The sequence below is a fragment of the Vicugna pacos genome, chromosome 6 (genome assembly GCF_048564905.1).
Source record: "Vicugna pacos chromosome 6, VicPac4, whole genome shotgun sequence".
Classification (NCBI taxonomy): Eukaryota; Metazoa; Chordata; class Mammalia; order Artiodactyla; family Camelidae; genus Vicugna; species Vicugna pacos.
Genome location: NC_132992.1, coordinates 11565740 through 11580070, shown reverse-complemented (window position 1 = coordinate 11580070; position 14331 = coordinate 11565740). Strand labels below are relative to the sequence as shown.

General features: G+C 34.3%; 1 protein-coding gene across 2 annotated transcripts in view; it reads left to right on the top strand.

The window, feature by feature from the left end:
* The first annotated feature begins 1544 nt into the window (after positions 1 to 1544).
* The window catches only part of TEX9 (testis expressed 9), a 60621-nt gene continuing 47834 nt past the window's right edge, over positions 1545 to 14331 (top strand). The window contains exons 1-4 of one of the 2 annotated variants that reach the window (XM_006210957.4): positions 1545 to 1604; positions 1710 to 1801; positions 10086 to 10149; positions 11669 to 11748. In XM_006210957.4, the coding sequence (XP_006211019.2) occupies positions 1578 to 1604; positions 1710 to 1801; positions 10086 to 10149; positions 11669 to 11748 (263 nt within the window). In that variant the 5' untranslated portion in view covers positions 1545 to 1577. Of the gene's footprint in view, positions 1605 to 1709; positions 1802 to 10085; positions 10150 to 11668; positions 11749 to 14331 lie in introns of those variants that run through there. The other variant, XM_072962379.1, reaches the window with a different exon arrangement.

Sequence of the window (14331 nt, the reverse complement as noted above, 5' to 3'; positions counted from 1 at the left end):
TATATATTTTCATTTCTCATGGGTATATAGCTAGGATTGGGTTGCTGGATCCTGTAGTAACTCTATGTGCAAATTTTTAAGAAACTGCCACTGTTTCCCATAGTGCCTGCACAATTTTGTATTCCTACCAACAGTGTTTGAATTTCTCCACATCTTCCTCAACACTTGTCCATCTTTTTGATTATAGTCAGCCTAGTTGGTTTGAAGTGCTATCTTATTGTGGTTTTGATGTGCACTTCCCTGCAGACTAATGATTTCGAGCACCTTTTCATGTGCTTTTTGGCTATATGTAGATCTTCTTCGGAGAAATGCCTATTCAGGATCCTTGCCCACTTTAAAAATAGCTCTTTGTGTATTCTAGACACAGACCTCTTATCAAACGTAACATTTGCAAAACTTTTCCTCACTTTCTGTGATTTGTCTTTTTACTTTATTTATGGTATCTTTTAAAGTGTTTTAAATTTCAATTATGTCTAGTGTATTGATTTTTCTTTTGTTGCCATTTCTAAGAAATCATCTTTAAGGTGATGAATATTTATATCTATGTTTTCTTTGAAGAGCTTTATAGTTTTAGCTCTTAAGTTTGGGTCTTTGATCCAATCTAAGTTGATTTTTGTACATGGTGTGAGATAAGGATCCAACTTCATTTGTTTATATCTGTACATCCACTTATCCCAGTACTATTTATTGAGAAGACTATTCTTTATCCATTTATTGGTCTTGGCAACCTTGCTGAAGACCAGTTGACCACAAATGTGAAGGTTTATTTCTGGACTCCCAAGTATATGACAGAAAAACTGGAATTTTTGACCGCTTACTGTTTCAGGCACAACTCAACACAAATTCATTACCTCCTCACTCTTTTTTGTGGGGGATGGTGGTAATCAGTTTTTTTTTTTTTTCAAGATGACAGTACTGGGGATCGAACCCAGAGCCTCCTGCATGCTAAGCACGCACTCTACCACTGAGCCGTACACTCCTCCCACCCCAAACCGTTTACTCCTCATAGTAACTCTGAGTTACTAGAATGGGAGTAATACTCCCACGCTACAGGTGAAATAGAGTGATTTGCCCAAGCTAGTAAGTGGCAGACCCAGCACGTGAACTTAGGCAAACGACTTGAGAGCCTGAGCTCTTAACCATGCTATAAGTAAATGTGGGAAACCAAAACTTGGAATTCCTTTAAACAAAGCAGGTGGAGGTAAAACTGGCCACTAAGTTTTGAAAACCACAACAGGGTAGGGGCTTTACTAGCTTGCTTCCTCCTGAGTATAGAAAAGAACCTGTCTTCCTTCGTGGAAAACTCCTCCATCGCCAACTTAAGAATTGATAACTCAGCGCACTACACCGGCCTATTCGGTTCCTGAAGCAGGACAGGTGTTAACTAGTTAGCACTAACCACGGAGGGGCAGACTGCAGCGCCCACCCCGCGGCTCTCAGCCCCGCCCCAGCCTCGCGCTGTTCGCTACCAAGGGACGGGGCGTGGTCAGAATCTTGCCCAGGAAGCTGCCCGAGTTGTGGTAACTCTCGCGGGAAGAGGCGTCGTCGCCTCGGTAACGGCGTCGTGGAGGCGAAAGATGGCGGGGCGAAGTGTTGGCCTCAGGGTCTGTTCAACTCTGCGTTTCTGGGTAGCGGCTCGTTACCGGGCGGGCCCGAGGTCGCCGAACCCCGTTCAACCTTGAGTCTGAAAGTGTTTGTCTCTTTTATAGAGTCGGAGCGTTTCAAGGACTCCGCTCCCGCCACGCGTTCAGCAACCTGCTACACCTCGTCGGGACCTCCTCGCCAAGGAGGAGGAATATAAGTAAGAAACTTGGCGGTTCAGCTTCTCCATTGTTTCTTTCACGTGAATGAGTTGCTTACAAGTACTTTTCCTGGGGACTGAGTGGATCTTTGGGACCGCTCACTGTCCAACATTTTCTTCTCATCATCCCGTTCCCTTGCCCTTCTTTATCTTTTTAACTTGAACTCGCCGGAGTCCTAGTAGGTTTTGGAAGTGGGAGAAAATTTAACCCAAGCAAATGAGTTCGTCCGCAAGATGATAACTGCTATAAGTGGTTCGGATAGCAGGAATTGCCATGAATAGTTGAGTTTCTAGTTTAAGGAATTCCACTTGGTTTCAGGTTCCTAGAGTTTACGTTTTAGTATAAACGTTTTAGAATTTCTTTTAGGTTTGATTTCGAAATTGAAAGCCTGTATTTCAAGGTAATTGGAATTACCGTTCTCATTTACATTTGGTGGGGTTGGGAGGAGGTTTTCTTTCCTTATCGGCTTTCAGTGTAATTACAACTATCCTCACAACACGTGCTTTTATTCTTGGACCACTCCAGTTTTCATCCCCCAGTTTTCACACAGATGCCAGAGATATCTTTTAATTTGATCTTGTAACTCCCTTGCCCAAAACTTGGCGGTGGTTTCAGACTGCACTTTAAAACCTCTGTCAGATCTAGCTGCTGCCTCCTGTTTGATCTTGTCCTCTCTCCTTTTTGCCTACCAGAGTGGCATTCCTTGACCATGCTAAGTAAGCTCCTCATTCTTCTTTTTTTTCTGTTTGATTAACTTTTATTTGCAGGTAGCATAACTTGTTATAGTCAATTCATTTATTAGTTAACTTTTTGTCTGTTTCCTTCCCTGGACTGTGAGTTCCAGAGTTGGAGACCATGTCGTTTATTTGCCATTATATATACCCTTACCAAAAATATATATGTATTTTAACAATTCACTCCTTTTTAGTTTAAAGTAAGTTAATTAAAATTTGGAAAACCTCGTGACAATTCTTCAAATGGTTAAATGTAGAATTACCATATGATCTGTGCTTAAAATTAAAGCATATGTAAAGTTAAAACTGAAGTGTATTGTCTTTAGATAAACTAGACATACGCCAACTTGCCATAGCCTGTGGAAAGATAGTCTTCCTCTACTTGGTGAAATGGGCCTATTACTCCAATTAAAGAGTGTACTTAAGCAACAGGTCTGTTGTTCATAACAGTTCTGAATCAGCTGTGTTCAATTCAGAACAGTTACTTTCATTACCCTACACCAGATAGCACTAAATACATGCGTTGGTTAGGTTAATTCGTTTGATTATTTAAGGGTCTGCGCTTGACCCTCCTGTGTCATTAGGGATATGATCCTGCTTAAAGTCAGATTTCTACAGGAGCTAATCTATTTTAGCAAAAGTGGTTTTGTGGGAAAGGCTCCCAGTTGTTACTTGTTTGTTAGGTGTACTCTGAGGTGTGCAAATCTGAGGCATTTGAACAGAGTACCTCTTGGGCTCTGCTTGAAGTTTGTAGATCACTATGCACAAGAGTAAAATGTCTGGCCATTCTTAGAGGCGAGAATATCAGTTCATAACTGTTTTGCCACATGTTGTCTTGATGTTAAGTATATGTGGATATTGTTTCAATCATATTACTACATAAAAGCCTTGCATATGTAATTTCTTAAGGTACCTTATGGTTTTTGTTGCTATAATGAATGGCTTTTTTGCTTACTGCATTTTCTAATTGGCTAGATGTATAGAAAAATTACTTATTTTTTATGTTGATCCTATATTTGTATTTATATAGATATAGATTTTTAGCTCTGCTGAACTTATTCTGTAGAGTCCCTTGGGTTTTTGATAGACAGTTTTATCACATGCAAATTATGATAGTTTTGTCCCTTTACAATTTTTTGTGCATATTTTTTTCTTGATCTGGTTAGAACCTCCAGTGCAATACGGAATAGAAAAAATGATGATTAGCATCCATATCTTGGTTATGATTTTAAGGAGCCCACTTTTAATAACTTATTACTACATTTAAAGTTTGCTATAGAGTTTTGGTAGATTGTTTTTTAATCAGGCTTAAGACCACAGTCTCTCTTTTTTTTTAATTGAAGCACAGTTGACTTGCAATATTATACCCTCAATTCATATTTTGAAATAATGTTAAATCATATCAAAACTTTTTTCCCCCAGATTAACTTGGGTGATGACATTTCTTTCACCCCCTTGTTTATTGTTTTAAAATACTGAACTACAAAAGCAGATTTTCAGTTTTCATTTAAAGACAGCTGGACTGATTGCTTTAATTTTACATGGTTGTTTTTTTTTTTGCATCCATGCAACAAAAGTGAAATTGATCTTACACTTTTTTTTTCCAGTTCTTTCTGATTTTGATACCAGCATTATCCTAGCCACATAAAATAAGCTGAATAGTTTTACTTTTTTGTTTTGTTCTGTTCTTGGAAGCTGCTTGTAATCAGATATCATTTGTCCATTGATTAAGATTGTGAAACTGGGGTTTTTTTTTTTTTTTTTTTGGCCTGTCAATTCACTTTCTTTAATAATTATTGCTTCCAGAGTAAATTTTGGTGATTTGCTACTTTTTTAGAAAGAAAAGGGTCCACTTTGTGTATGTTATAAAATGTGTTAGCATACATTTATTCTAGTTATACTCTTACATTTCAAGTCTTGACTCTCTCTCTATCATACACAAACCTTCTTTTGGGGACTTTTCTGTCTTGTTGTATATATTTTACTGGTCTTTTCAAAGAATTATTTTCTGCTAATATATGTGGTTTAAAATTTTTTTGATTAGTCATATCTTTATAATTTCTATCTCTTCTAATTGTGATGGACTTATTTTTGATATATATCTTTTTATTTTTTAAGAAATACATTTAATTTCTGTATATTTCTTTCGAAGTACAGCTTATCAGTATTTAAGCACCTGTTTTGGTATATATTTCTTTTGTGGTTATTTAGTTTTAAATATTTTATGATTTTCATAGTGATTATTTTAGGAATGTGTTTTTGGTAGTTCCCAAGCATATATTTGCTTGTTTATTTTATTTTTGTTGTTTTAAAATTCATTTTTAATTGCAGTATGGTCCGAGACTATATATAATATTTATTTTCAAAAATGTATTGAAACTTTGTCGTGACCAGGTACTTGTTCAATTTTTGTAAATATTCTGTGTGTTCTTTGATAGAAAATCTATTTGTTGACTAGCATCTTAGATCAAGCTAATTTTGCTGTTCATAACGGTTTCCTCACCATTTTTTCATACTAATTGTATTGGTTTCTGTTAGAGGTGTACTAAAATCAACTATAATCATAATTTAAAAAATTCTGTAAGTGTGTCCATTTTGGGGGGCTACATTGTTTGATTTATATAAATCCTCTAGATGAATATTCCTTTCATTATTATATAGTATCTTTATTTCTATTTTCATTCCTTTATTTTCAAACCTTTGATATCATTTAGCTTTATTAAGAACATTCCTTTTATATCCTCTCTGATAATAAGTGAATTTATATTATTTTGTTTATTAATAGGAAGTTGTTTTGGCCATCTTATTTTTTGTTTTCCATAATATGCCTTTTCTTTGTTTCTTTTCTGTCTTCTGTTGGTTGAATGAGTTTTCATTGTGTCTTTATTTTTCCTTTACTAGTTTAGAGAGACCTTGGAATGCTTTAACTTGGTTTCTGTAGTCTGCCAAGTTAGATAATACTTATTTCCTCTTTGTTTTGAATACCCTCTACCTATCATTTGTATATTCTGTACTGATTTATTACCATGTTTTCTTGTTTCTTTGTATCATGATTCTTTTTTTTCTGAGTTCAGTTTCCTCTTCCTGCAGCATAGACCATTCATTGTTTCTCTCTGTAAAAATCTGTCTTAAATTCTCCAGTCCTATCTGAAATTTTTGTTACTTTGCACTTAATCTTCAGATACAGTTTAGCTGAATATAGAATTCCAAGTAGCTAGTTTTCCCTCACCGACAGTCCATTAAAGATACTGTTTCATTGCCCAATGGAATCTAGAGATGTTGTTGAGCCATCTACTGTCAGCTTCTTAGTCATGAAGGTAGAATATTTTTCTTTCTTGTTTTTAAATATTTGCTTTGGTAATTTAAAGAACATTTTCCTTGTCTTTGAAGTTCTGCAGTTCTGCTATGATGTGTACAGGTGTAGATTTTTCTTAATTTTGCTTGAGATCCGTCATATCTTCATTTCTGGAAGATTCTCAGCATTAGCATTATCTCTTTTTTAAAAACGTCATATTGTCTTTGTTTTATGTCTCTTTGTATATTCTTGAAACTTCACGTATTTGTCATCTTTCTCCTGTTTATTGAGGTATACTTGATTTATATATTAGTTTCAGGTGTATAACAGTGATACAAAATGTTTATTAATTCTACTCCATTTAAAATTATTACAAAATATTACCTATATTTCCTGTGCTGTAAATATATCCTTGTAGCTTATTTATTTTATGCATAGCAGTTTGTACCTCTTAATCCTCTGTCCCTATCTTGTCTCTCTCTCCTTCCCTGTCTCCATTGGTAACCACTAGTTTGTTTTCTATATATGTGGGTCTGTTTCTGTATTGTTAAACTTACTAGTTTGTTGTATTTTTAGATTCCACATATAGGTGATAATACACAGTATTTGTCTTTCTCTGTCTGACTTATTTTGCTAAGCATAATACCCTCCAAGTACATTCATGTTGTTGCAGATGGCAAAATTTCATTCTTTTTTAATGGCTGAATGGTATTCCATTTTGTGTGTGTAAGTGTGTATATATATATTTTATATATCTATTTTTATAGATCACATCTTATCCATTCATCTGTTGGTGGACACATGTTGTTTCTATGTCTTGGGTATTGTAAATAATACATGAACATTGTGGTACATGTATCTTTTTGAATTAGTGTCTTTGTTTTCTTTGGCTATATACCCAACAGTGAGATTACTGGGTCACATTGGAGTTCTGTCTTTAGTTTTTGAGAAACTGCCATACTGTTTTCCACAGTGACTGTACCAATTTACATTCCTACCAAGAGTATACAAGGGCCCCTTTCCTCCACATCCTTGCCACATTTGTTGTTGTCTTTTTGATGATGGCCATTCTGACAGCTGTGTGGTGATGCCTTACTGTGATTTTGATTTTCATTTCTCTGATGATTAACAATCTTGAGTATCTGTTCATGTGCCTGTTGGCCATCTGCATGTCTTCTTTGGATAAATGTCTATTCACGTATTCTACCCATTATTAAATTGGGTTGTTTGGGGGTTTTTGATACTGAATTGTATGAACTATGATATATGTTTGGATATTAAACTCTTGTTGGGTATATCATTTGCAAATATTTTCCATTCAGTAGATTGTTTTTCATTTTGTCATTGGTTTCCTTTTCTGTGCAAAAGCCTTTAAGTTTAATTAGGTCCATTTTGTTTTTGTTTTTGTTTCCTTTGCCTTAGAAGATAGGTACGAAAAATATTGCTGTGATTTGTGTCTTAGAGTGTCCTGCTTATGTTTTTTTCTGGAGTTTTACGGTTTTCAGTCTTTAATCCATTTTGAGTTTATTTTTGTATATGATGTGAGAAAATATTCTGATTTCATTCTTTACTTGGAGCCGTCCAGTCTTCACAGCACCACTTATTGAAGAGACTGTCTTTCCCCATTGTATATTTTTGCATAAAAAAGAATAAAAATACCTAGGAATAAATCTAAGGACGTAAAGGACCTGTACTCAGAAAACTATAAGACACTGATGAAAGAATTTAAAGATGACACAAAAAGAAAGACTTCATGGATTAGTAGAATTAATATTGTTAAAATGACCATACTACCCAAGGCAGTCTACAGATTCATTGTGATCCCTATCAGAATACCAATGGCATTTTTCACAGAACTAGAACAAATAATTTTAAAATTTGCATGGAAACACAAGACCCTGAATAACCAAAACAATTTTGGAAAGAAGAACAGAGATGGAGGTTTCACACTCCCTGCTTCAGGCTATACACAGCACATCTCTTCAAATATTGACATTTCCTCCTTCTCTGGGATTTCCTTCTGCCATATCTATTAGGTAGATATAAGTCTGTCTTTATCATATAGTCTGTCTTCAATGGATGTTAACCTCTCTTTTGTATTTTTATCTTTCTGTTTCTTTGTACCTCCCTGAAGGTGATTTCCTCATATTTGTCTTCTAATTCATTCATTTCCTTCTTCAGTTCATTCTGTTGTTCAACTTACCCAATGAGTTGATTTTTTAATTTCAGTGACTGCTTTCATTTGTGTAATTTCTATTTGGTTCTTTTCCAAATTCAGTGTTCTTTGAATATGTGTCTAGAATGCCTGGTTGTTGTATAATTGTTTTTATTCTCTTTTTTTAAATGAAAAATCGTATTTAAAATTCTTTCCCAGATTGTTTTATTATCCTCTGTTCTTAGGGTACACATTTTGTTACATCTGCTGATTTTCCCTCTTGGGGACTTGTTTCTTAATGCAATTTGTTACCTTTGTGAAGTCATCTTTAGCAGAATTTGCTTTCTGAGAGAGTTCATATGTTCTAGATGAGTAAATGTCCCTAAGGGTGGTTTTGTATTTAACTTTATTAGTTGATTAGAGTTCTCACTGGCTCTCAGCCAATTTTTCTATATTAAAGTTTTGGCATAGGGTCCCTAAACCATCTGGTAAGATGAACTTGCACCGCAGTCTTGTGTGCTCTAATTACTCACAAGAGAATCTTTTCCCTACGTGGCTCTAGTTTCACTTCCGTTCACCTAAGGTTACGGTTCGTGTTTTCGTCGTCTGGGGTTCGCAGGTGTAGCCCTTCATGATGCTCTCATGTGCGTCAGTTTCTAGCTGTTGAGCTGCTTTGGCTTCCGTTCCTGTTTACTGCTCTCACTTTGAGTTGCTGCTTTATTTTTAGTGCCAGGGTGTTTTCCTCGCCTGAGATCTGACTTTAACGGTATTTCCTCCAGTACATTTTATCCAGCATTTCTGTGGGTTTGGAAGAGAAAAATAGCCTTTTGAGTTATCTCAGTATTTGCTATATTGACCAGAAAGTTCCAATGGTTCTTATTAGGGAAATGTGAAAAATCAGGTAAAGGCATCTTAAATACAACTTTAAGTCTTTGTTAGATATTTTTCTTTTGATTAACTCTTTCTAAGATACCAAAATATTTCTTGAAAAATCAGGTAGTTTTAAGAAGGGATATCATACTGCTTTTTCTCTTCCTGGGAGTTGGGGGTGGTCATCACTGGTTTGTGTTACTTCTGAATCACATATGTAAAAAAACAAACAAGATACCTGATTTTAAAATTTTCTTAGTATGTTTTCTCTATAAAACTTAAGAAGGGCCTCGAAGGTCTAGAAATGTGACCTGTGAGTAGAATTGAAAAGATACATGCTTTTGAAGATGTTTATTAAAGGTTAACTTTTGAAACTGAGAAGGGGAGTTGAACTAACAAGAGGAACAATTTAGTATATTATCTTAATTTCAACTTATTTGAATATTTCATTGCCATTGAAGGCGTTAATTATAAAGACTGTATAGAGATAAACATATTCTATCTATATTATGGAAAATAGTACAAAATTGTGTATATACTGCAGATGAAAATTAGAAGGGAATATTAAAAATAAAAATTGGATATGGTGGTAGGATTATGAACAGTTTTTCCTTTAAAAACAGTTTCCTTCAATGGCATTACCATTCTTACAGTTGTAGTGGGGCCAAATAGTATTTCCCTTCTTTGCTAGTTTCCAAATAGAATGAAAAAGAAAAGGACTGCTAGGTAAAGCTAAAAATAATCACCTCTATTTCTGATGAAACTGATATTGAAGTGTCTAGCCAAGGTGTGAGCCACTTCAGGTCTGCTCACTAAACCCCGGATTTACCTCCCCAGTCACAGGAACCCCAGATGAAAACAGGCCTCTCCCCAGCTCTGCCCCACTCCTGTTCTCAGTAGGAGTTGATCCCAAGAAGATGGAGAGTGGAACTGAGTTGAACTCACCCAGTTTATTCTTCCCAAATAAGTCATTCCACCTGAAGTAAGGGCCAGAGACAGGCTAGGAGTTACACTATTGAATTTCCACCACAAAGAAGGAATCATGGGGATTTGGAGTTAAGTTTTCTGATTATGCTAACTCTAGTTATGTTAATTTTAGAATAAAAATATCATGTGTATGTTTTGGCATTTGCTGGTTCACTAAGTGTAGTCACAGAAATGTAATTACTTTTTCTTTTGTGTTACAGTCTTCAGTATATCCCAATTATTAAATTTTTTTCTGCTTTTAGGCGTTTAAATGCAGAATTAGAGGCAAAAACGGCTGATCTTGTTCGACAAGCCGAGGAAGTAATAGTAAGTAAATGTACAATTATTAGTAGTTCTGTGTAAATGCTAGTTTTTTAAGTTTTTATTTTGATGTATAACATTCATACAAAAAAGTGCCCAAAGCATAAATTTTCTGCTCAGTGAATTATCATAAATTGAACATCAATATACGCATGTATATGTGCATGTATATGTTTTTGATAAGCACATATTTTCTAAAAGCCACTGAAAAAGTGTTTTCCATTTAGATATTCCAATGATCTTATTAATAAGAACATTAATATTTAATAGTATTTCCTCCTATTTTAAGATTAATATTTGAGGATAGCTATATAGAATTAGTACTGGTAATTCAGTAAGAGGAGAAATGAAATGGTCTCCAGACACAAGTTGAATAAAAGATAACAATTATCACTAACACTCAGATGGTAATTTGTTTCTTAAACTCAGCAGTTGGCTGAAACTCAAATTCTTAGGGCTAGAACACAATCAGATTTATAGTCAGGAAAAATGTAGTGAGGTTATCTCACTACACACTATAAGCATGTTTTGCCCCATTCTGACTACTAAAGTGGTTATTCCTATTTTAAGCATTCCTCCTTAAATGTCAGCATTCCCACTGTTGATAGGATATAGTAGTATTCCTTAGAGGAATAAAGTGGTTGCTTTCAAACTGTTTTCAGTTTTTAGTCTAATTTAATTATAATTATCTTTCATTTAAATCACACCCCACCCCACTTTGGAGTTGATGTAGGCAGGAAAGAGTAAGCAGTATTTTATTTTAATGCCTTATACACATCCATCATTGTTTGTTATGTTAGGAATGAGAAACGTATAACCTTTCAGGTAATATATTTAGATAATAGTTACAGACTTTGCTAGTTGCATTTGTAATTACATATTGTACTAAAAAATAAGTGTATTTATTACATCTTTTAGTTTTTGTCATTGTCCAAAGAGCAGGGAAATATTTGAACAGAGAAACCCAGTACTGGAGTAGAATGAGGGATTCATCATGTATTCTGCTCAGAGTCCTCGAATGGATATAACTTTTGCCACATTGAATTTTTGTTTTCTCACTTTCATTTCTTGATATATCCAAAAGCTTTCAATCTTGGTGCTTCATTTTTAGCGCTTTCATTTCTATGTGGTCTTCTTAATGTGGAAGTTTGCCTGATTTGAGACAAGTTTTTCTACCGGTTAAATAGATTTATGTTTTCATTTCTTACAAGCCTGATTTCCTTTGCATGTTACACAAGATGCAAGACTAATGTAGTTGGGAAGCAGGAGTCAAATGAGATCATATAAAGGCACTGACATTCTTACGATTTTCCCTTAGAATTGACTTTCTTAAACGAGAATGAGTGAAAGGTGAAACTAGATTGTCAGAGACCTTAGTTTTATACCATAGTTTTTAGAATTCTGTGCCTTGATTTTATAGAAATTTTGGACAACTCTGAAATGATTAATGATCAGAAAGGCACTTGAATATATCCTAGTTTTGTGGGGTTTTTTCTATATGACTTATCTTTACTCATTTAACTAGAGAGATCAGCAAGAAGAAAGATCTAAGTCTATTTCAACACAAATTAAATCATATGAAGAGGAAGATGATTACAGTTTAAGGTAAGTAATTTAAATTCTCAAATACCTTAAACTTTTTTTTTTTTTTACTGGATAAATGCTTGAAGATTTTTTTTTTAAAATTAGGGTATAATTGATATACATTATATTAGTTTTAGATAGGTAGTATAATGATTCAATATTTGTATATATTGTGAAATGATCACTACAATAAATCTAGTTAATCCATTACCATAGATAGTTACAGAATCTTTTTTCCTTGTGGTGAGGACTTTTTAGATCTACTCTTTTAGCAGCTTTGAAATATGCAGTACAGTATTATTAAGTATAGTCACCATGCTGTACATTACACCCCTATGACTATTTTATAATTGGGAGTTTGTACCTTTTGACTTCCTTCACCCATTTCACCTACTCCTAACTAATCAGCTTCTGGTAATCACTAATCTGTTCTCTGTATCTGCAAGCTTGCTTTTGCTAGTTTTTAGATTCCACATACAAGTGAGATCGAGTAGTATTTATCTTTCTCTGACTTATTTCATTGAACATAATGCCCTCAAGGTCCATCCATGTTGTCACAAATGGCAAGATTTCATTCTTTTTTATGGCTGAATAATATTCCTGTATATAGGTACATATCTCACTTTTTTTAACCTATTAATTTGTTGATGTACATTTAGATTGTTTTCATATCTATTTTAAATAACATTGTAAATCATGTTGCAGTGAACGTCAGGGTACATATATATAAAAAAAATTTCTTTGGGTAAATACCCAAAAGTGGGTTTGCTGTATCATATAATAGCTCTGTTTTTAATTTTTGAGGAACCTCCATACTGTTTTCATAGTGGGTGCACCAAATTACATTCCACCCAACAATGTACAAGGGTCCCCTTTTCTCTGCAGTCTTGCCATCACTTGTTATCCCTTGTTTTTTTTTTTGATAATAGCCATTCTTACAGGTGTGAGGTGATACCTCACTGTGGTTTTGATTTGCATTTCTCTGATGATTAGTGATGTTGAGTATTTTTTCATGCGTCTGTTGGCCATCTGTGTGTCTTCTTTGGAAAATTCTCTCTTCAGATATTTTGCCTATTATTTAATCAGATAATTTTTTTAATTGAGCTTTGTGAGTTTTTAAAATATATTTTAGACAGTAATCCAAATCCTTTATCAGATATATGAGTTGCAAACATTTTCTCCCATTCAGTAAGTTACCTTTTCATTTTGTTGATGGTTTTCTTTGCTGTGCAGAAACTTTTTAGTTTGGTGTAGTCCCATGTGTTTATTTTTGCTTTTGTTGCCTTTGTCTTTGGTGTCAAATCCAAAAAAATCATCACTGAAACTGATGTCAAGGAGCTTACCATATATGTTTTTCTTGCAGAATTTTTATGGTTTTAGGTTTGGCATTCAAATCTTTAATCCATTTTGAGTTAATTTTTGTGTATGGTGTAAGATAGTGGTCCATTTTCTTTTTTTTTAAATGTGGCTGTTCAGTTTTCTTATCACCATTTATTGAAAAAAAGACTGTCCTTTCCGCATTGTATATTCTTGGCTCCTTTGTCATAAATTAATTGAGCATACATGAGTGCGTTTATTTCTGGGCTCTTTATTCTCTTCCATTGATCTATGTCTCTGTTTTTATGCCAACACCATACTGTTGTGATTACTATAGCTTTTATTATAGTTTGAAATCAGGGAGAATACCATTTTGTTGGATAGTGTATGTGGACCTGTTATTATATAACATCTTTTTGCATGTAAGAATTAGGAATCAATAATTTGAAGAATAATATAATATATAAAATACTAATGTTTGGGGACTTAACACCAGTCAGACACACTGTAAATCTTTCACCTATACTTTATCTTGTTTAATTTTCAAGTAAATATTACTGTCTTTATTTAAAAATGAGGAAACTGCAGCTTAAAGAAGTTCAGTAGCTTGCCCAAGGACCTATAGATGGTATGTGATTTTACTGCTATCCAAACTACAGTTGGTAAGATTTCTAAACCTGTCTTCACATAATAGATTACTTTTTTATTAAAATTCTATGTGAAGATTAGGTAAAAATAAATAAACTAGTAAAAAAATAAGATATATTAGATGACTTTTCCCTTGGATTTCTTGTGAAGTTTAGATACGTCAAGAAATTAGGGAACCAAAAAATACTTAGGAATAAATTTAACAGGACAAGAACAGGATCTGTTTGAATAAAACTACAAAATCTTATAGCAGAGGCATTGGTGATCACCAAATCTTCATGTCTGTTGCTATGACAGAAGTCAAATTACTCTCTTCCAAGTCTAAGCAGAGTCAGCTTGAAACTTTCGCTGCCTCCTCCTCTGCTATGATAAGTGAAAATTTAGTTGGTGAAACCTCCCACTGGTAGACTGTGTACTCATGCAGAACATGTGGGGAAAAGGACCCTCTCTCCCTCTCTGTTGTTTTGAGTGTGTTAAGCCATTGAGATTTGGGGGTTAATATCCTAGCCTATCTAAACTAATATAGCAATTGGTACTGAGAGTCAGGTGCTGTATAACAAATAGTCCAGAAGTGTGACTTTAGCTTAGTAGTTAGGTGGTACCAGCAAAGAAACTGATTTGGAGGCTGGAAAGATAGAG